Below are 22,564 nucleotides of genomic sequence, written 5' to 3'. Positions count from 1 at the left end.
TGGGCCCCAAAGTGGCAGTTTTAGGGCCACGAGTGACGATTTTGGGCCCAAAATGGACAATTTTAGGCCCCAAAGTGACAATTTTAGGGACAAACCCGACACTTTTAGGGCCACAAGTGATGATTTTGGGCCCAAAAGGGACAATTTTAGGTCCCAAAGTGACGATTTTGGGCCCAAAATTGACACTTTTAGGCCCCAAAGTGACGATTTTAGGCCCCAAAGTGACGATTTTGGGCCCAAAAGGGACAATTTTAGGCCCCAAAGTGACGATTTTAGGCCCCAAAGTGACGGTTTTGGGCCCAAAAGGGACAATTTTAGGCCCCAAAGTGACAATTTTAGGCCCCAAAGTGACGATTTTAGGGACAAACCCGACACTTTTAGGGTCACCGGTGACCGGTTTGGGCCCCAAAGTGACGATTTTGGGCCCAAAAGGGACAATTTTAGGCCCCAAAGTGACGATTTTAGGCCCCAATGTGACAATTTTGGGCCCCAAAGTGGCATTTTTAGGCCCCAAAGTGACAATTTTAGGGTCACGAGTGACAATTTTAGGCCCCACAGTGACAGTTTTAGGGCCAAAAATGACAGTTTTCGGCCCCAAAGTGACGATTTTAGGCCCCAAAGTGATGATTTTGGGACCCAAAGTGACGATTTTGGGCCCCAAAGGGACAATTTTAGGCCCCAAAGTGACAATTTTAGGCCCCAAAGTGACGATTTTGGGCCCCAAAGTGGCATTTTTAGGGCCACAAGTGACCATTTTGGGCCCCAAAGTGACGGTTTTAGGCCCCAAAGTGACAATTTTGGGCCCCGAAGTGACAATTTTAGGGACAAACCCGACACTTTTAGGGTCACCGGTGACCATTTTGGGCCCCAAAGGGACAATTTTAGGCCCCAAAGTGACGATTTTGGGCCCCAAAGTGACGATTTTAGGTCCCAAAGTGGCATTTTTAGGGCCACAAGTGACACTTTTAGGCCCCAAAGTGACAGTTTTGGGCCCCGAAGCGCCAGTTTTAGGGCCCCCGCGTCCCCCCCGGTGTCCCCCGCGCCGGCCCCTCCCCCCCGCCGGCCCCTCCCCCGCGCCGGGTCGTGCGGCGCGCGGCCGCTTTGCGCTGGGCGCCCCCGCGCCCCCCCGGCCGCGTCGTGGGGACCCCCCCGCTGGCAGCTGGGGACGCTGGGGGGCCATCGAGCGGCAGCTCGGGGCCGCCCGGGGGCCCTTTGGGGACGGTGGGGGACCCCGCGGTGACCTCGGGTGACCCCACAGTGACCTTTAGTGACCCCCCGGTGACCCTCGGTGACCCCCCGGTGACCTTGGGTGACCCCCCGGTGACCTTTAGTGACCCCAGGGTGACCCTCGGTGACCCCACGGTGACCTTTAGTGACCCCAGGGTGACCCTCGGTGACCCCCCGGTGACCTTGGGTGACCCCACGGTGACCTTTAGTGACCCCCCGGTGACCTTGGGTGACCCCAGGGTGACCTACGGTGACCCCCCGGTGACCTTGAGTGACCCCTCGGTGACCTTGAGTGACCCCCCGGTGACCCTCGGTGACCCTACGGTGACCTTGGGTGACCCCAGGGTCACCCTCGGTGACCCCCCGGTGACCTTGAGTGACCCCCCGGTGACCTTTAGTGACCCCCCGGTGACCTTGAGTGACCCCAGGGTCACCCTCGGTGACCCCACCGTGACCTTTAGTGACCCCCCAGTGACCTTGAGTGACCCCACAATGACCCCGGTTGACCCCCCGGTGACCTTGAGCGACCCCCCAATGACCCCGGGTGACCCCAGGGTGACCTCGGGTGACCCCAGCGTGACCTTGAGTGACCCCAGGGTGACCTACGGTGACCCCCCAGTGACCTTGAGCAACCCCCCAATGACCCCGGGTGACCCCGGGGTGACCGTTGGTGACCCCGCAATGACCCCGGATGACCTCGGGGTGACCTCAGGTGACCCCACCGTGACCTTTAGTGACCCCCTGGTGACCTTGAGCGACCCCCCAATGACCCCGGGTGACCCCGGGGTGACCTCGGGTGACCCCCCGGTGACCTTTCGTGACCCCCTGGTGACCTCGAGTGACCCCACGATGACCCCAAGTGACCCCGGGGTGACCTTTAGTGACCCCGGGGTGACCTTTAGTGACCCTGCGGTGACCTCAGGCGACCCCGCCGTGACCTTTAGTGACCCCCCGGTGACCTTGAGCGACCCCACAATGACCTTGGGTGACCCCGCGCTGACCTCGGGTGACCCCCGGGTGACCTCGAGTGACCCCGCGCTGACCCCAGGCGACCCCCGGCTGACCCTTAGTGACCCCAGGGTGACCCTTAGTGACCCCCCGGTGACCTTGAGCGACCCCACAATGACCCCGGGTGACCCCGGGGTGACCCCGCGCCGCCCCTCCCCCCTCGGCCCCGCCCCCCCGCGCCTCCACCAATGGCCGCGCGGCGCCCGTGGCGACGTCACCGCTGATGTCATCGAGAGACCCCCCTCCCGGCCCCTCCCCCGGCCTGGGGCCGCCGATGACGTCACGAGGGACGCCGGTGACATCACGAGGGCCGCCGCTGACGTCATCGGGGACGCCGGCGACGAGCTCGGGGACATCGGGCGCGTGTTCGACCTCCTGAGCCGCGCGCGGCTGCAGCTGCGGAACATCGACCGGCGCCGCCCCCGCCCCCCCGCGGTGAGAGCCCGCACGCCTGGGTCCCTTTTCGGGGAACCCCCCCACCCCGGACGCCTGGGTCCCTTTTTGGGGACACCCCCCGGACGCCTGGGTCCCCTTTATGGGGACAAGCCGGACGCCTGGGTCCCTTTTTGGAAAACCTCCCCGGACGCCTGGGTCCCTTTTTGGGGAACCTCCCCGGACGCCTGGGTCCCTTTATGGGGAACCCCCCCGGATGCCTGGGTCCCTATTTGGGAAACCCCCCCCCGGACGCCTGGGTCCCTTTTCGGGAAACCGCCCCCCCCCGGACGCCTGGGTCCCTTTTTGGGAAACCCCCCCGGATGCCTGGGTCCCTTTTTGGGAAACCCCCCCCCCGGACGCCTGGGTCCCTTTTTGGGAAACCCCCCCGGATGCCTGGGTCCCTTTTTGGGAACACCCCCCGGACGCCTGGGTCCCCTTTATGGGGACAAGCCGGACGCCTGGGTCCCTTTTTGGGAAACCCCCCCCCCGGACGCCTGGGTCCCTTTTCGGGAAACCCCCCCGGACGCCTGGGTCCCCTTTATGGGGACCAGCCGGACGCCTGGGTCCCTTTTTGGGGACACCCCCTGGACGCCTGGGTCCCTTTTTGGGAGACCTCCCCCGGACGCCTGGGTCCCTTTATGGAAACCCCCCCCGGACGCCTGGGTCCCTTTTTGGGAAACCCCCCCCCGGACGCCTGGGTCCCTTTTTGGGAAACCCCCCCCCCGGACGCCTGGGTCCCTTTTTGGGAAACCTCCCCGGACGCCTGGGTCCCTTTTTGGGAAACCCCCCCGGACGCCTGGGTCCCTATTATGGGGGGTTTTGGGGTGGTCCCGGACACCTGGGTCCCTTTTTGGGGAAACCCCCCCGGACGCCTGGGTCCCTTTTCGGGAAACCCCCCCGGACGCCTGGGTCCCCTTTATGGGAACACCCCCCCGGACGCCTGGGTCCCCTTTATGGGGACAAGCCGGATGCCTGGGTCCCTTTTTGGGAAACCTCCCCGGATGCCTGGGTCCCTTTTCGGGAAACCCCCCCCCGGACGCCTGGGTCCCTTTTTGGGAACCCCCCCCGGACGCCTGGGTCCCTTTTTCGGAAACCCCCCCCGGACGCCTGGGTCCCTTTTTGGGAACCCCCCCCGGACGCCTGGGTCCCTTTTTCGGAAACCCCCCCCGGATGCCTGGGTCCCTTTTTGGGAAGCCCCCCCGGACGCCTGGGTCCCTTTATGGGGACCCCCCCCCGGACGCCTGGGTCCCCTTTATGGGCACCAGCCGGACGCCTGGGTCCCTTTTTGGGGACACCCACCCGGACGCCTGGGTCCCTTTTCGGGAAACCCCCCCCCGGACGCCTGGGTCCCTTTATGGGGACACCGCCCGGACGCCTGGGTCCCCCCTCCGGTGCCATGCTGGAGAGGACCCAGGCGTCCGGGGGGACCCAGGTGTCTGGGGGGGGACCCAGGCGTCCGGGGGGGGACCCAGGTGTACGGGGTGGACCCAGGCGTCCGGGCGGGGACCCAGGCGTCCGGGGGGGGACCCAGGCGTCTGGGGGGGACCCAGGCGTCCGGGGAGGGACCCAGGCGTCCGGGGGGGACCCAGGCGTCCGGGAGGGACCCAGGCGTCCAGGGGGGGACCCAGGCGTCCGGGCGGGGACCCAGGCGTCCAGGGGGGGACCCAGGCGTCCGGGCGGGGACCCAGGCGTCCGGGAGGGACCCAGGCGTCCAGGGGGGGACCCAGGCGTCCGGGCGGGGACCCAGGCGTCCGGGGGGGGACCCAGGCGTCCGGGCGCTCACTCTCCCGTTTCCTGCAGGAGGAACCTGCGCAGCTGGAGGGGGAACCCGGGGACCTGCAGGTGGGTGACGCGGCCCCGTGTCCCCCCGTGTCCCCATGTCCCCCTGTGTCCCCCTGTGTCCCCGTGTCCCCCCCATGTCCCCCCATGTCCCCCTGTCCCCCTGTCCCCCTGTCCCCCCCCCTGTCCCTGTGTCCCCCCCATGTCCCCCCCTGTCCCCCTGTCCCCCCCCGTGTCCCCCCGTGTCCCCCCATGTCCCCCCCATGTCCTCCCCATGTCCCCCCCATGTCCTCCCCATGTCCCCCCCATGTCCCCCCATGTCCCCCCGTGTCCCGCCGTGTCCCCCCCATGTCCCCATGTCCCCCCGTGTCCCCCATGTCCCTCTGTCCCCCTGTGTCCCCTCTGTCCCCCCATGTCCCCCCATGTCCCCCTGTCCCCCTGTCCCCCTGTCCCCCCCCCGTGTCCCCGTGTCCCCCCATGTCCCCCTGTACCCCCGTGTCCCCCCGTGTCCCCGTGTCCCCCCCATGTCCCCATGTCCCCCCATGTCCCCCGTCCCCCCGTGTCCCCCTGTCCCCCCGTGTCCCCCATGTCCCCCCATGTGCCCCTGTCCCCCTGTCCCCCCATGTCCCCTTGTCCCCCTGTGTCCCCATGTCCCCCCGTGTCCCCATGTCCCCCCATGTTCCCCCATGTCCCCGTGTCCCCCCGTGTCCCCCTGTCCCCCCATGTCCCCCTGTCCCCCCATGTCCCCCTGTCCCCCTGTGTCCCCCCATGTCCCCCCATCCCCCCATGTGCCCCTGTCCCCCTGTCCCCCCATGTCCCCTTGTCCCCCTGTGTCCCCCCATTGTCCCCACCATGTCCCCCCATGTCCCCCTGTCCCCCCATAACCCCATGTCCCCCAGTGTCCCCCGTTGTCTCCACCATGTCCCCCTGTCCCCCCCATGTCCCCCCGTGTCCCCCCGTGTCCCTCTGTCCCCCATGTCCCTCTGTCCCCCATGTCCCTCTGTCCCCCATGTCCCCCCGTCCCCCCATGTCCCCCCATGTCCCCCCATCCCCCCGTGTCCCCATGTCCCCCCATAACCCCATGTCCCCCAGTGTCCCCCGTTGTCCCCCCCATGTCCCCCTGTCCCCCATTGTCCCCACCATGTCCTCTTGTCCCCCCCCCTTCCCCCCGTGTCCCCCTGTCCCCCCATGTCCCCATGTCCCCATCTCCCCCAGTGTCCCCATTGTCCCCCCCCATGTCCCCGTGTCCCCCCATGTCCCGCAGTGTCCCCATTGTCCCCCCGTGTCCCCCCGTCCCGCCCTGTCCCCCCATGTCCTCATGTCCCCCAGTATCCCCATTGTCCCCCCACATCCCCATGTCCCCATGTCCCCATCTCCCCCAGTGTCCCCATTGTCCCCCCCCATGTCCCCCCATGTCCCCCTGTCCCCCCACGTCCCGCAGTGTCCCCGCTGTCCCCGCTGTCCCCAGGGGCCCCGGATCAAGCACGTTTGCCGTCACGCCGCGGTGGCTTTGGGTCAGGCCAGGGCCACCGTCCCCGAGAGCGTCCCCAGGCTCAGCGCCCTCCCCCCCCGCGGGGCGTCACCCCACGAAGGTACCGGGGACGTGGGGTCCCCTCCCGGACGCCTGGGTCCCCCCCGAACTCCTGGGTCCCCCCCGAACTCCTGGGTCCCCTCCCGGACGCCTGGGTCCCCTCCCGGACGCCTGGGTCCCTCCCGAACGCCTGGGTCCCTCCCCCGAACTCCTGGGTCCCCCCCCGAACTCCTGGGTCCCTCCCGAACTCCTGGGTCCCCCCCGAACTCCTGGGTCCCCCCCCGAACTCCTGGGTCCCTCCTGAACTCCTGGGTCCCCCCCCGAACTCCTGGGTCCCTCCTGAACTCCTGGGTCCCTCCCCGAACTCCTGGGTCCCTCCCGGACGCCTGGGTCCCCCCCAAACTCCTGGGTCCCCCCCCAAACTCCTGGGTCCCCCCCCGAACTCCTGGGTCCCTCCCGAACTCCTGGGTCCCCCCCCGAACTCCTGGGTCCCCCCCCGAACTCCTGGGTCCCTCCTGAACTCCTGGGTCCCTCCCGAACGCCTGGGTCCCCCATCACTTGGGTCCCCTCCCGGACGCCTGGGTCCCCTCCCGAACTCCTGGGTCCCCCCTGAGCTCCTGGGTCCCCCATCACTTGGGTCTCCCCCGAACTCCTGGGTCCCCCCCCGGACTCCTGGGTCCCCCCCCGAACTCCTGGGTCCCCCCCGAACTCCTGGGTCCCCCCCGAACTCCTGGGTCCCTCCCGAACTCCTGGGTCCCCCATCACTTGGCTCCCCCCGAACTCCTGGGTCCCTCCCCGAACTCCTGGGTCCCCCCCCGAACTCCTGGGTCCCCTCCCGAACTCCTGGGTCCCCCCCGAACTCCTGGGTCCCCCCCCGAACTCCTGGGTCCCCTCCCGAACTCCTGGGTCCCCCCCGAACTCCTGGGTCCCCCCCCGAACTCCTGGGTCCCCTCCCGAACTCCTGGGTCCCTCCCGAACGCCTGGGTCCCACATCACTTGGGTCCCCTCCCGAACTCCTGGGTCCCCCCTATGACCCCCATCCCGAACTCCTGGGTCCCTCCTGAACTCCTGGGTCCCCCCCCGAACTCCTGGGTCCCTCCCGAACTCCTGGCTCCCCCTCACCCCCCTCCCCCAGAAACCTCGTCCGCCTCCGAATCCGAGGCCGCCCCCCCCAAACGCTGCCGCGCGGGGGATGGGCAGGGGGAGGCCGCCGCCCCCCCCACGCCGCCCCCTCCCCCCCCGGCCCGGGGGGGCCCCTCGCGCCCCCGCAAGAACCGGCAGGTTCGCTGCGGCCGCTGCCGCGGCTGCCGCCGCCCCCAGGATTGCGCCGCCTGCCCCAACTGCCGCGACAAGCCCAAGTTCGGGGGGCCCAACACCAAGAAGCAGTGCTGCGTGTGAGTCACCCCCCCGGACGCCGGGGTCCCTTCTTCCTATCACCCCCGGACGCCTGGGTTCCCCCCCGGACGCCTGGGTCCTTTGTTTGTGTCGTCCCTGGTCACCTGGGTTCCACCCCCCGGACGCCTGGGTCCCTTCTTTGTATAACCCCCGAACTCCTGGGTCCTTCCCCGGACGCCTGGGTCCTTCCCCGGACGCCTGGGTCCCTTCTTTCTATCACCTCCGAACTCCTGGGTTCCCCCCCGGACGCCTGGGTCCTTCCCCGGACGCCTGGGTCCCTTCTTTGTATAACCCCCGAACTCCTGGGTTCCCCCCCCGAACTCCTGGGTCCTTCCCCGGATGCCTGGGTCCCTTCTTTCTATCACCCCCGAACTCCTGGGTCCTTCCCCGGACGCCTGGGTCCCTTCTTTCTATCACCCCCGAACTCCTGGGTTCCCCCCCGGACGCCTGGGTCCCTTCTTCCTATCACCCCCGAACTCCTGGGTTCCCCCCCGGACGCCTGGGTCCCTTCCTTATAACACTCCCGGACGCCTGGGTCCCTTCTTTCTGTCACCCCCGAACTCCTGGGTTCCCCCCCGGACGCCTGGGTCCCTTCCTTATAACACTCCCGGACGCCTGGGTCCTTCCCCAGACGCCTGGGTCCCTTCTTTCTATCACCCCCGAACTCCTGGGTTCCCCCCCGGACGCCTGGGTCCCTTCTTCCTATCACCCCCGAACTCCTGGGTTCCCCCCCGGACGCCTGGGTCCCTTCCTTATAACACTCCCGGATGCCTGGGTCCTTCCCCGGACGCCTGGGTCCCTTCTTTCTATCATCCCCAAACTCCTGGGTCCTTCCCCGGACGCCTGGGTCCCTTCTTTTTATCACCCCCAAACTCCTGGGTCCCACCCCCCGGACGCCTGGGTCCCACGTTTGTGTCACGCCCGGACACCTGGGTTCCCCCCCCGGACGCCTGGGTCCTTCCCCGGACGCCTGGGTCCCTTCTTTCTATCACCCCCGAACTCCTGGGTCCTTCCCCGGACGCCTGGGTCCCTTCTTTCTATCACCCCCGAACTCCTGGGTCCTTCCCCGGACGCCTGGGTCCTTCCCCGGACGCCTGGGTCCCTTCTTTCTATCACCCCCGAACTCCTGGGTTCACTCCCGGACGCCTGGGTCCCTTCTCTCTATCACCCCCGAACTCCTGGGTCCTTCCCCGGACGCCGGGGTCCCTTCTTTCTATCACCCCCGAACTCCTGGGTTCCCCCCCGGACGCCTGGGTCCCTTCTTTCTATCACCCCCGAACTCCTGGGTTCCCCCCCGGACGCCTGGGTCCCTTCTTTGTATAACCCCCGAACTCCTGGGTTCCCCCCCGGACGCCTGGGTCCCTTCCTTATAACACTCCCGGACGCCTGGGTCCTTCCCCGGACGCCTGGGTCCCTTCTTTCTATCACCCCCGAACTCCTGGGTTCCCCCCCGGACGCCTGGGTCCCTTCTTTCTATCACCCCCGAACTCCTGGGTTCACTCCCGGACGCCTGGGTCCCTTGTTTCTATCACCCCCGAACTCCTGGGTTCCCCCCCCGGACGCCTGGGTCCCTTCTTTCTATCACCCCCGAACTCCTGGGTTCACTCCCGGACGCCTGGGTCCCTTCTTTCTATCACCCCCGAACTCCTGGGTTCCCCCCCCGGACGCCTGGGTCCCTTCCTTATAACACTCCCGGACGCCTGGGTCCTTCCCTGGACGCCTGGGTCCCTTCTTTCTATCACCCCCGAACTCCTGGGTCCTTCCCCGGACGCCTGGGTCCCTTCTTCCTATCACCCCCGAACTCCTGGGTTCCCCCCCGAACTCCTGGGTCCCTTCCTTATAACACTCCCGGACGCCTGGGTCCCTTCTTTCTGTCACCCCCGAACTCCTGGGTTCCCCCCCGGACGCCTGGGTCCCTTCCTAATAACACTCCCGGACGCCTGGGTCCCTTCTTTCTATCACCCCCAAACTCCTGGGTCCTTCCCCGGACGCCTGGGTCCCTTCTTTCTATCACCCCCGAACTCCTGGGTTCCCCCCCTGGACGCCTGGGTCCCTTCTTCCTATCACCCCCGAACTCCTGGGTTCCCCCCCCGGACGCCTGGGTCCTTTGTTTGTGTCGTGCCTGGACACCCGGGTTCCACCTCCCGGATGCCTGGGTCCCTTCTTTCTATCACCCCCGAACTCCTGGGTTCCCCCCCGGACGCCTGGGTCCCTTCCTTATAACACTCCCGGACGCCTGGGTCCTTCCCCAGACGCCTGGGTCCCTTCTTTCTATCACCCCCGAACTCCTGGGTTCCCCCCCGGACGCCTGGGTCCCTTCTTTCTATCACCCCCGAACTCCTGGGTTCCCCCCCGAACTCCTGGGTTCCCCCCCGAACTCCTGGGTTCCCCCCCGGACGCCTGGGTCCTTCCCCGGATGCCTGGGTCCCTTCTTTCTATCACCCCCGAACTCCTGGGTTCACTCCCGGACGCCTGGGTCCCTTCTTTGTATAACCACCGAACTCCTGGGTTCCCCCCCGGACGCCGGGGTCCCTTCTTCCTATCACCCCCGAACTCCTGGGTTCCCCCCGGACGCCGGGGTCCCTTCTTCCTATCACCCCCGAACTCCTGGGTTCACTCCCAGACGCCTGGGTCCCTTCCTTATAACACTCCCGGACGCCTGGGTCCCTTCTTCCTATCACCCCCGGACGCCTGGGTCCCTTGTTTCTATCACCTCCGAACTCCTGGGTCCTTCCCCGGACGCCTGGGTCCCTTCTTTGTATAACCCCCGAACTCCTGGGTTCCCCCCCGGACGCCTGGGTCCCTTGTTTGTGTCGTGCCTGGACACCTGGGTTCCACCCCCCGGACGCCTGGGTCCCTTCTTCCTATCACCCCCGAACTCCTGGGTTCCCCCCCGGACGCCTGGGTCCCTTCTTTCTATCACCCCCGAACTCCTGGGTTCCCCCCCCGGACGCCTGGGTCCCTTCTTCCTATCACCCCCGAACTCCTGGGTTCCGCCCCGGACGCCTGGGTCCCTTCCTTATAACACTCCCGGATGCCTGGGTCCTTCCCCGGACGCCTGGGTCCCTTCTTTCTATCACCCCCGAACTCCTGGGTTCACTCCCGGACGCCTGGGTCCCTTCTTTCTATCACCCCCGAACTCCTGGGTTCCCCCCCGGACGCCTGGGTCCCTTCCTTATAACACTCCCGGACGCCTGGGTCCTTCCCCGGATGCCTGGGTCCCTTCTTTCTATCACCCCCGAACTCCTGGGTTCCCCCCCGAACGCCTGGGTCCTTCCCCGGACGCCTGGGTCCCTTCTTTCTATCACCCCCGAACTCCTGGGTTCCCCCCCGGACGCCTGGGTCCCGTGTTTGTGTCACCCCCGGACGCCTGGCTTCCCACCCCGGATGCCTGGGTCCCTTTCTGTCACCCCCCCCACCCCGGACACCTGGGTCCCTCCCGAACTCCTGGGTCCCCTCCCGAACTCCTGGGTCCCCCCCGAACTCCTGGGTCCCCCCTGATGTCCCCTGCCCCACAGGTACCGTCGCTGTGACAAGATCGAGGCGCGAAAACTGGAGCGGTTGGCGCAGAGAGGTGGGATCCATAGGGGACGTATGGCATCCATAGGGGACGTATGGCATCTATGGGGGACACATAGAATCCATAGGGGACGCGCGGGATCTATAGGGCACGTGTGCAGCTATAGGGCACTTATGGGGTCTGTAGAGCATCTATGGGGTCTGTAAGGGCCGGGGTGGGGGGGGGGGGCGGGGTCTATAGGGGGCGTATGTGGCTATAGGTGTCCCCACCCCCCCCCCCAGGTGTCCCCACCCTCCCCAGGTGTCCCCACCCCCCGGTGTCCCCTCCCCCCCTCCCCTCCCCCCGGCCACATGGTCCCCGAGCAGGGACAGAGGGACAGAGGGACAGACAGAGGTACGGGGGGGGGGGACGTGGGGACGGTTGTGGGGGGGGGGGGACATGGGGGGGACATGACTTGGGGTCACTGGGGGGGGGGCTTTAGGACCCTGGGGGTCACCGGGGGGGCTTTAGGACCCTGGGGATACCTGGGGGGGCTCTGGGATCCTGGGGATCTCTGGGGGGGCTTTAGGACCCTGGGGGTCACTGGGGTCACTGGGGGTCACTGGGGGGGCTTTAGGACCCTGGGGGTCCCTGGGGGTCTCTGGGGGGGCTTTAGGACCCTGGGGGTCACTGGGGGGGCTTTAGGACCCTGAGGGTCACTGGGGGTCACTGGGGGGGCTTTAGGACCCTGGGGGTCACCGGGGGGGGGCTCTGGGACCCTGGGGGTCACTTGGAGTCACTGGGGGGGCTTTAGGACCCTGGGGATACCTGGGGGGGCTTTAGGACCCTGGGGGTCACTGGGGGGGCTTTAGGACCCTGGGGATACCTGGGGGGGCTCTGGGATCCTGGGGATCTCTGGGGGGGCTTTAGGACCCTGGGGGTCACTGGGGTCACTGGGGGTCACTGGGGGGGCTCTAGGACCCTGGGGGTCACTGGGGGTCTCTGGGGGGGCTTTAGGACCCTGGGGGTCACTGAGGATCACTGGGGGTCACTGGGGGGGCTCTAGGACCCTGGGGGTCACTGGGGGGCTCTGGGACCCTGGAGGTCACTTGGGGTCACCAGGGGGGCTTTAGGACCCTGGGGGTCACTGGGGGGCTCTGGGACCTTGGAGGTCACTTGGGGTCACCAGGGGGGCTTTAGGACCCTGGGGTCACTGGGGGGGTCTGGGGGGGTCACTGGGACATGGGGATGGGGGGACAAGGGGACACGGGTCCCAGCTCTATCCCCATTGTCCCCCCGTTGTCCCCGTTATCCCCCCATTGTCCCTGTGTCCCCCCATTGTTCCCATTGTCCCCCATTGTCCCCACTGCTCCCTTGTCCCCGTTATCCCCCCATTGTCCCACCTGTCCCCAATGTCCCGTTATCCCCATTGTCCCCAATGTCCCCATGTCCCCCCATTGTCCCCACTGTCTCCAATGTCCCCATTGCCCCCACGTCCCCCTATTGTCCCCATTGCCCCCATTATCCCCATGTCCCCCCATTGTCCCAAATGTCCCTATGTCCCCCCATTGTCACCATTATCCCCGTGTCCCCCCATTATCCCCCATGTCCCCACTGTCCCAATTGTCCCCCCATTGCCACCGTTGCCCCCATTGCCCCCAATGTCCCCCCATTGTCCCCAATGTCCCCATTGTCCCCAATGTCCCCATTGTCCCCATTGCCCCCATGTCCCCCCATTGCCCCCATGTCCCCCCATTGCCCCCATGTCCCCCCATTGTCCCCATTGCCCCCATGTCCCCCCACTATCCCCAATGTCCCCATTGCCCCCATGTCCCCCCATTGTCCCCAATGCCCCCATTGTCCCCAATGCCCCCATTGTCCCCATTGCCCCCATGTCCCCCCATTGTCCCCAATGTCCCCATTCTCCCCATTGCCCCCATGTCCCCATTATCCCCATGTCCCCCCATTATCCCCAATGTCCCCAATGTCCCCATTGCCCCCATGTCCCCCCAATGTCCCCATTGTCCCCATGTCCCCCCAATGTCCCCATTGTCCCCATTGCCCCCATGTCCCCCCATTGTCCCCAATGTCCCCATTGCCCCCATGTCCCCCCATTGTCCCCAATGTCCCCATTATCCCCATGTCCACCCCATTATCCCCAATGTCCCCATTGCCTCCATGTCCCCATATTGTCCCTAATGTCCCCATTGTCCCCATTGCCCCCATGTCCCCCCATTGTCCCCAATGTCTCCATTGTCCCCAATCCCCCCATGTCCCCCCAATGTCCCCATTGTCCCCATTGCCCCCATGTCCCCCCAATGTCCCCAATGCCCCCATTCTCCCCATTGCCCCCATGTCCCCCCATTGTCCCCAATGTCCCCATTGTCCCCAGGCCGCTGCCCCCCCCGGGTGACCCCCTGGGACTCGGAGGACTCGGGGGACTCGGGGCCGTCGGGTGACCCGGGGGACATTGGGGACATCGGGGGGGACCCGGGGGGGGCGGAGCCTCCAAGGCGCTCGGGGCGGCGCCTCCTGAGGCCCCGCCCACGGGCCCCGCCCACGGCCACGCCCACCGACGGGGACAGCGCGGGGACAGCGCCCGATGGTGAGGGGACATTGGGGACACTGGGGACACGACTTGGGGTCACTGGGGGGCTTTAGGACCCTGGGAGTCACTGGGGGGGTCTGGGACCCTGGGGGTCACTTAGGGTCACTGGGGGGGCTTTAGGACGGGGGCTTTAGGACCCTGGAGGTCACTTGGGGGGCTTTAGGACCCTGGGGGTCACTGGGGGGGCTCTAGGACCCTGGGGGTCACTCAGGGTCACTGGGGGGGTCTGGGACCCTGGGGGTCACTGGGGGGGCTTTAGGACCCTGGGGGTCACTGGGCGGGTCTGGGACCCTGGGGGTCACTTGGGGTCACTGGGGGGGGGCTGTAGGACCCTGGGGGTCACTTGGGGTCACTGGGGGGGCTTTAGGACCCTGGGGGTCACTCGGGGTCACTGGGGGGGCTTTAGGACCCTGGGGGTCTCTGGGGGGGCTTTAGGACCCTGGGGGTCACTGAGGGGGCTTTAGGACCCTGGGGGTCACTGGGGGTCACTGGGACATGGGGACACGGGGGGAAATGGGGAGACACACGTGACAATGGGGGGGACGTGTAACACAGGTGAGGGGACACGAGGGGACATGGGGGGGGCTTGGGGACACGTGATCCGGGGGGAATGTGTGATATTGGGGGGACGTGGGACATGGAGTTTCCCCCTGTCCCTTTGTCCCCCTGTCCCCACTGTCCCCCCTGTCCCCATCTCCCCCTGTCCCCCTGTCCCCATATCCCCCTGTCCCCATATCTCAATGTCCCCCTGTCCCCATGTCCCCATCTCCCCCTGACCCCCTGTCCCCATGTCCCCATATCTCAATGTCCCCTTGTCCCCACGTCCCCATATCCCCCTGTCGCCCTGTTCCCATATCTCAATGTCCCCCCTGTCCCCCCGTCCCCATGTCCCCATGTCCATATCTCCCTGTCCCCCTGTCCCCCATATCCCCCATGTCCCCACGTCCCGCTGTCCCCACGTCCCCATGTCCATATCCCTCTGTCCCCATGTCCCCCTGTCCCCCTGTCCCCATGTCCATATCCCCCTGTCCCAAATGTCCCCAATGTCCCCATGTCCCCTGTCCCCATGTCCATATCTCCCTGTCCCCCTGTCCCAAATGTCCCCCTGTCCCCCTGTCCCCCTGTCCCCATGTCCCCCTGTCCCCATCCCCCTGTCCCCATGTCCCCCTGTCCCCATCCCCCTGTCCCCTGTCCCCCTGTCCCCCTGTCCCCACATCCCCACATCCCCCTGTCCCCATGTCCCCCTGTCCCCCTGTCCCCCCTGTCCCCCCTGTCCCCCTGTCCCCCCTGTCCCCCCTGTCCCCCGTCCCCCTGTCCCCCTGTCCCCCTGTCCCCCTGTCCCCATGTCCCCATGTCCCCCTGTCCCCCATATCCCCCTGTCCCCATGTCCATATCCCCCTGTCCCCACGTCCCCCCGTCCCCCTGTCCCCACGTCCCCCCGTCCCCCTGTCCCCATGTCCCCCTGTCCCCCTGTCCCCAGAGCGCCCCCTGGAGGACCCGAGGAGCCCCCCCGCCCCCGCCGGCCGCTCCAACCGCTGCTGCAGCTTCGGGCCAGGAGGAGGATGGGGGTGGGGGAGGGGACGGGGGGGAGGGGAGACAGGGGGACATGGGGACAGGGGGACATAGGGACATGGGGACGGGGGACAGGGGGACATAGGGACATGGGGACGGGGGGACATGGGGACGGGGGACATGAGGACGGGGGGATGTGGGGACATGGGGACGAGGGGACATGGGGACAGGGGGACATGGGGACAGGGGGACATGGGATGGGGGACATGGGGACAATGTGGACATGGGGACATGGGGGATATGGGGACGGGGGGATGGGGGGACATGGGGACGGGGGACAGGGGGACGTGGGGGCAGGGGGACATTTGGACAGGGGGACCTGGGGGATATGGGGACAGGGGGACGGGGGGACATGGGGACAGGGGGACGGGGGGATATGGGGACGGGGGCACAGGGGACATTTGGGACATGGGGACATGTGGCTGTGGGGGAGGGGCGCAGGCCGCCCTGACCGTGTCCCCTCCCCCAGGATTGGGCCCCCCCCGGGTCCCCCCAGAGCGGCTGGGGGGGGAGGGGCCGCCCCGGCGACGGGGGAACAGACTGAGGGTCGACTTCAAGGTGGGGCCCCCAACCCCCCTGAACCCCCCCGAACCCCCGAACCCCCCAACCCCCCCCAACCCCCCCGAACCCCCCCACCCCCCCAACCCCCCCAACCCCCCCAAACCCCCCTGAACCCCCCCGAACCCCCAACCCCCCTGAACCCCCCGAAGCCCCCAACCCCCCTGAACCCCCCAACCCCCCTGAAACCCCCCCAACCCCCCAACCCCCGAACCCCCCCAATCCCCCCGAACCCCCCAAACCCCCCCAAACCCCCCAACCCCCCTGAACCCCCCGAAGCCCCCAACCCCCCCAAACCCCCCCCAACCCCCCTGAACCCCCTGAAGCCCCAAACCCCCCCAACCCCCCTGAACCCCCCGAACCCCCCAAACCCCCCCCAACCCCCCTGAACCCCCCAACCCCCCCCAACCCCCCAACCCCCCCGAACCCCAAACCCCCCCCAAACCCCAAACCCCCCCAAACCCCCCCAACCCCCCTGAACCCCCCAACCCCCCTGAACCCCCAAACCCCACCCCAAACACCCCAAACACCCCGACCCAAATAACCCCAAATACCCCAGACCCCAAATAACCCCAAAAATACCCCAGACCCCAAAATTACCCCAAATAACCCCAGACCCCAAAATACCCCCAAATACCCCTGACCCAAATAACCCCAAATAACCCCAAATGACCCCAAATACCCCAAATGATCCCAAATGACCCCAAAATTACCCCAAATACCCCTGACCCCAAATAACCCCAAATAACCCCCAAATACCCCAGACCCCAAATAACCTCAAAATTAACCCCAAATAACTCCAGACCCCAAATGACCCCAAAATACCCCAGACCCAAATAACCCCAAATACCCCAAATGACCCCAAATAACCCCAAAATTACCCCAAATAACCCCAAAATTACCCCAAATACCCCAGACCCCAAATACCCCCAGACCCCAAATAACCTCAAAATTAACCCCAAATAACCCCAGACCCCAAATGACCCCAAAATCACCCCAAATAATCCTGAGCCAAATAACCCCAAAATACCCCAGACCCCAAATAACCCCAAATAACCCCAAAATTACCCCAAATACCCCTGACCCCAAATGACCCCAAATACCCCCCAGACCCCTCCCCCCCCAATTCCGCCCCCCCCCCCATTAACCCCGCGGCCCCTCCCCCACCCCATAGGGTCTGTCTATAGGGTCCCAGTTTGGGGGGGGTGGGGGGATCTATAGGGGGATCTATAGGGGGTTTGGGAGGATCTATGGGGGGGATCTATAGGGGGTTGGGGATCTATAGGGGGTTGGGCATCTATAGCGAGTTGGGGAGGTCTGTAGGAGATTGGGGATCTATATGGAAGATCTATAGGGGGATTGGGATCTATAGTGACTTGCGGAGATCTATAGGGAATTGGGAGGATCCATAGCGGGGTTGGGATCTATAGGGGGTTGGGATCTATGTGGGGTTGGGGTATCCATGGGGGGGTCTATAGGGGGTGGGGGATCCGTAAGGGCTCTATAGGGAGTTGGGGGATCTATAGGAGCTCTATAGGGGGTGGGGGATCCATAGGGGGCTCTATAGGGGTGGGGATTCCATAGTGGGGGTCTATAGGGGCTCTATAGGGGTGCGGGTTCCATAGGGGGATCCATAGGGGGCCCTATAGGAGCTCTATAGGGCATGGGGGTTCTATAGGGGGATCCATAGGGGCTCTATAGGGGTGGGGGTTCCATAGGGGGATCCATAGGAGGATCCATAGGGGCTCTATAGGGGGCTCTATAGGGGATGGGGGTTCCATAGGGGGTTCCATAGGGGGTTCCATAGGGGGATCCATAGGGGGTTCCATAGGGGGTTCCATAGGGGTTCCATAGGGGGTTCCATAGGGGGTTCCATAGGGGTTCCATAGGGGTTTCCATAGGGGTTCCATAGGGGCTCTATAGGGGATGAGGATTCCATAGGGGGATCCATAGGGGTTCCATAGGGGGATCCATAGGGGTTCCATAGGGGGATCCATAGGGGTTCCATAGGGGTTCCATAGGGGGTTCCATAGGGGGTTCCATAGGGGTTCCATAGGGGGTTCCATAGGGGGTTCCATAGGGTGGTCCATAGGGGCTCTATAGGGGGCTCTATAGGGGATGAGGGTTCCATAGGGGGTTCCATAGGGGTTCCATAGGGGGTTCCATAGGGGTTCCATAGGGGTTCCATAGGGGTTCCATAGGGCTCTCCGGGCCCCGGGGTGGGCGCCCCCGCTCAGCGGCGCCCCCTGCAGGAGGACCCGGCGCTGGACAACGTGTGGCTCATGGGGGGGCTGAGCGTCGTGGGCTCCGTCCCGCTGAGCGTCCCCTTGCTCTGCCTGCTCTGCGCCAGCCGCGGGCAGCACGCGGTGAGCGCGGCGCGCCGGACGCCTGGGTCCCCTCCCGAACGCCTGGGTCCCCTCCTGAACGCCTGGGTCCCCTCCTGAACGCCTGGGTCCCTCCCGAACTCCTGGGTCCCCCCCCAAACTCCTGGGTCCCCCCCCAAACTCCTGGGTCCCCCCCCAAACTCCTGGGTCCCCTCCCGGATGCCTGGGTCCCCTCCCGAACTCCTGGGTCCCTCCCGGACGCCTGGGTCCCCTCCCGAACTCCTGGGTCCCTCCCAAACTCCTGGGTCCCCTCCCAAACTCCTGCGTCCCCTCCCAAACTCCTGCGTCCCCTCCCAATCTCCTGGGTCCCCTCCCGAACTCCTGGGTCCCTCAGGACGCCTGGGTCCCCTCCCGAACGCCTGGGTCCCCTCCCGAACTCCTGGGTCCCTCAGGACGCCTGGGTCCCCCCCGGACGCCTGGGTCCCCTCCCGAACTCCTGGGTCCCCTCCCAAACTCCTGGGTCCCTCCCGGACGCCTGGGTCCCCTCCTGAACTCCTGGGTCCCCTCCTGAACTCCTGGGTCCCTCCCGAACTCCTGGGTCCCCCCCAGACGCCTGGGTCCCCCCTGAACTCCTGGGTCCGGTTCTGCCTGGGGCATCTATAGGCATCCATAGGGGTCAGTGTTTGTCTGCGGGTGTGTGTAGGTGCCTATAGGGCCCCATAGGTGGTCCATAGGGCCCCATATGTGGTCCATAGGGCCCCATAGGTGGTCCGTAGGGCCCCATAGATGGTCCATAGGGCCCCACAGATGATCCGTAGGGCCCCATAGGTGGTCCGTAGAGCCCCATAGATGGTCTGTGGGCCCCATAGGTGGTCTGTAGGGCCCCATAGATGGTCTGTGGGCCCCATAAGTGGTCCGTAGGGCCCCATAGATGGTCCATAGGGCCCCATAGATGATCCGTAGGGCCCCATAGATGGTCCGTAGGGCCCCATAGGTGGTCCATAGTGCCCCATAGATGATCCGTAGAGCCCCATAGATGGTCCGTAGGGCCCCATAGGTGGTCCGTAGAGCCCCATAGATGGTCTGTGGGCCCCATAGGTGATCTGTAGGGCCCCATAGGCGATCCCCAGGCCCCATAGGCGCGGCGCGTGTCGTTGCAGCTGGTGCTGTGCCAGGTGTGCTGCCAGCCCTTCCACCGCTTCTGCCTGGGCCCCGAGGCGCCGGCGCCGGGACAGACGCGCTGGAGCTGCCGGCGCTGCCGGAGCTGCCACGGCTGCGGGAGGAGGGGACGGGACGGGAAGGTGACGGACGGGGGGACGGACGGGGGGGACGGGGGGACAGGGGTGACACTGGGGGACACGGTCACTTGGGGTGACCCCGGAGGTGCCATTGGGTGTCATTGGGCTCCATTGGGCACCATTGGGCGCCATTGGATTCCATTGGGTTCCATTGGGCGCCGTTGGGCTCCATTGGGCACCGTTGGGCTCCATTGGGCGCCATTGGGTTCCATTGGGCGTCATTGGGCGTCATTGGGTGCCATTGGGTTCCATTGGGCGCCATTGGGTTCCACTGGGTTCCACTGGGTTCCATTGGGCGCCATTGGGTTCCATTGGGCACCATTGGGCGCCATTGGGTTCCATTGGGTTCCATTGGGTGCCATTGGGTGCCATTGGGCGCCATTGGGCGGCATTGGGCGTCGTTGGGTGCCGTTGGGCTCCATTGGGCGCCGTTGGGCGCCGTTGGGTGCCATTCAGTGGCACTGGGCGCCATTGGGCACCATTGGGTTCCATTGGGTGTCATTGGGCATCATTGAGCTCCATTGGGTGTCACTGGGCTCCATTGGGCTCCATTGAGCTCCATTGGGCGTCATCGAGCTCCATTGGGCGCCATTGGGTGCCATTGGGTTCCATTGGGCACCATTGGGCGCCATTGGACTCCATTGGACTCCATTGGGCGCCATTGGGCGTCATTGGGTGCCATTCAGTGCCACTGGGCACCATTGGGCGCCATTGGGTGCCATTGGGTTCCATTGGGCGCCATTGGACTCCATTGGACTCCATTGGGCGATATTGGGCATCATTGGGTGCCATTCAGTGCCACTGGGCACCATTGGGCGTCATTGGGCGCCATTGGGCACCATTGGGCACCATTGGGCGCCATTGGACTCCATTGGACTCCATTGGGCGCCATTGGGCGTCATTGGGTGCCATTCAGTGCCACTGGGCACCATTGGGCGCCATTGGGCGCCATTGGGCGCCATTGGGCTTCATTGGGCGCCATTGGGTTCCATTGGGTTCCATTGGGCTCCATTGGGTGCCATTCAGTGCCATTGGGTGCCATTAGGCTCCATTGGGCGCCATTGGACTCCATCGGGTGCCATCTAGTGCCATTGGGCACCATTGGGTCCCGTTGGGCTCCATTGGGCGCCATTGGGCTCCATTGGGCGCCGTTGGGTTCCATTGGGTGTCATTGGGCGCCATTGGGCACCATTGGGTCCCATTGGGTGCCACGGGGTCCCATTGGGCTCCATTGGGCTCCATTGGGCTCCATTGGGCATCATTGGGTTCTATTGGGCTCCATTGGGCTCCACTGGGTGCCATTGGGTTCCATTGGGCGTCATGGGGCTCCATTGGGTGCCATTCAGTGCCACCGGGCGCCATTGGGCGCCGTTGGCTTCCATTGGGCTCCATTGGGCTCCATTGGGCTCCATTGGGCTCCATTGGGCTCCATTGGGCATCATTGGGTTCTATTGGGCTCCATTGGGCTCCATTGGGCTCCACTGGGTGCCATTGGGTTCCATTGGGCGTCATTGGGCTCCATTGGGTGCCATTCAGTGCCACTGGGTGCCATTGGGCTCCACCGGGCTCCATTGGGCGCCATTGGGCGCCATTGGGCGTCATTGGGTTCTGTTGGGCTCCATTGGGCTCCATTGGGTGCCATTGGGCGCCATTGGGCGCCACTGGGCTCCATTGGGTTCCATTGGGCGCTGTTGGGTGCCATTGGGTTCTGTTGGGTGCCATGGGGTCCCATTGGGCGCCATGGGGTCCCATTGGGTGCCACTGGGCGCCATTGGGTTCCGTTGGGCCCCATTGGGTTCCATTAGGTCCCACTGGGTTCCATTGGGTCCCACTGGGCTCCTTTGGGTGCCATTGGGCTCCATGGGGTTCCATTGGGTGCCATTGGGTGCCATGGGGTCCCGTTGGGCGCCATTGAGTGCTGTTGGGTGCCATGGGGTCCCGTTGGGTGCCATTGGGTGCTGTTGGGCTCCTTTGGGTCCCATTGGGCGCCATGGGGTCCCATGGGGTGCCATTGGGTCCCATTGGGCACCATTGGGCGCCATTGGGTCCCATTGGGTGCCATTGGGTTCCATGGGGACCCATTGGGTGCCATGGGGTCCCATTGGGTGCCATTGGGCACCATTGGGTTCCATTGGGTCCCATTGGGTGCCGTTGGGCGCCGTTGGGTGCCATGGGGTCCCATTGGGCGCCGTTGGGTCCCATTGGGCGCCATTGGGTGCCGTTGGGCTCCTTTGGGTCCCATTGGGCGCCATGGGGTCCCATTGGGCACCATTGGGCACCATTGGGTGCCATTGGGTTCCATGGGGTCCCATTGGGCTCCTTTGGGTGCCATGGGGTCCCATTGGGTGCCGTTGGCTGCCGTTGGGCTCCATTGGGTGCCATTGGGTCCCATTGGGCGCCATTCGGTCCCATTGGGCGCCGTTGGGTACCATTGGGCGCCATTGGGTCTCATTGGGTTCCATTGGGTCCCATTGGGCGCTGTTGGGTCCCATTGGCTGCCGTTGGGTCCCATTGGGTCCCATTGGGTGCCGTTGTGTCCCATTGGGCGCCATTGGGTGCCACAGGGTCCCATTGGGTCCCATTGGGCTCCATTGGGCGCCATTGGATCCCATTGGGTCCCATTGGGCGCCATTGGGTCCCATTGGGCTCCTTTGGGTGCCATTGGGTCCCATTGGGTTCCATTGGGTCCCATTGGGCCCCACGGGGTCCCATTGGGCTCCATGGAGTCCCATTGGGCTCCATTGGGTGCCACTGGGTGCCATGGGGTCCCATTGGGCGCCGTTGGGCGCCATTGAGTGCCGTTGGGTGCCATTGGGTCCCATTGGCCTCCATTGGGTGCCATTGGGCGCCATTGGGCTCCTTTGGGTGCCATTGGGCACCATTGAGTGCCGTTGGGTGCGATTGGGCGCCGTTGTGTCCCATTGGGCGCCATTGGGCTCCATTGGGCGTCGTTGGGTCCCATTGGGTCCCATTGGGTTCCATGGGGTCCCATTGGGTTCCGTTGGGCGCCATTGGGCGCCATTGGGTGCCATTGGGCGCCTTTGGGTGCCATTGGGTGCCATGGGGTCCCATTGGGCGCCATGGGGTCCCATTGGGTGCCATTGGGTTCCATTGGGCGCCGTTGGGCGCCATTGCGTTCCATTGGGTCCCATTGGGTGCCGTTGGGCACCGTTGGGTGGTGTTGGGTGCCACGGGGTCCCATTGGGTCCCATTGGGCGCCGTTGGGTCCCATTGGGCGCCGTTGGGCTCCTTTGGGTGGCATTGGGTGCCACGGGGTCCCATTGGGTGCCGTTGGGTTCCATGGGGTCCCATTGGGCGCCGTTGGGTCCC

General features: G+C 65.7%; 1 protein-coding gene across 1 annotated transcript in view; it reads left to right on the top strand.

Moving 5' to 3' along the window:
- Nucleotides 1–22,564, top strand: part of KMT2B (lysine methyltransferase 2B) — a 66,343-nt gene that overhangs the window by 4,243 nt on the left and 39,536 nt on the right. The window contains 12 exon segments of the mRNA XM_065654588.1: nt 193–809; nt 1,012–2,670; nt 4,471–4,512; nt 5,918–6,041; nt 7,116–7,374; nt 10,894–10,949; nt 13,267–13,479; nt 14,963–15,048; nt 15,524–15,584; nt 15,587–15,612; nt 17,865–17,978; nt 19,097–19,237. Of these exon segments, the coding sequence (XP_065510660.1) occupies nt 193–809; nt 1,012–2,670; nt 4,471–4,512; nt 5,918–6,041; nt 7,116–7,374; nt 10,894–10,949; nt 13,267–13,479; nt 14,963–15,048; nt 15,524–15,584; nt 15,587–15,612; nt 17,865–17,978; nt 19,097–19,237 (3,398 nt within the window).

Source organism: Caloenas nicobarica, chromosome 34 (assembly GCF_036013445.1).
Source record: "Caloenas nicobarica isolate bCalNic1 chromosome 34, bCalNic1.hap1, whole genome shotgun sequence".
NCBI lineage: Eukaryota > Metazoa > Chordata > Aves > Columbiformes > Columbidae > Caloenas > Caloenas nicobarica.
This window is presented reverse-complemented; position numbering and strand designations above follow the sequence as displayed.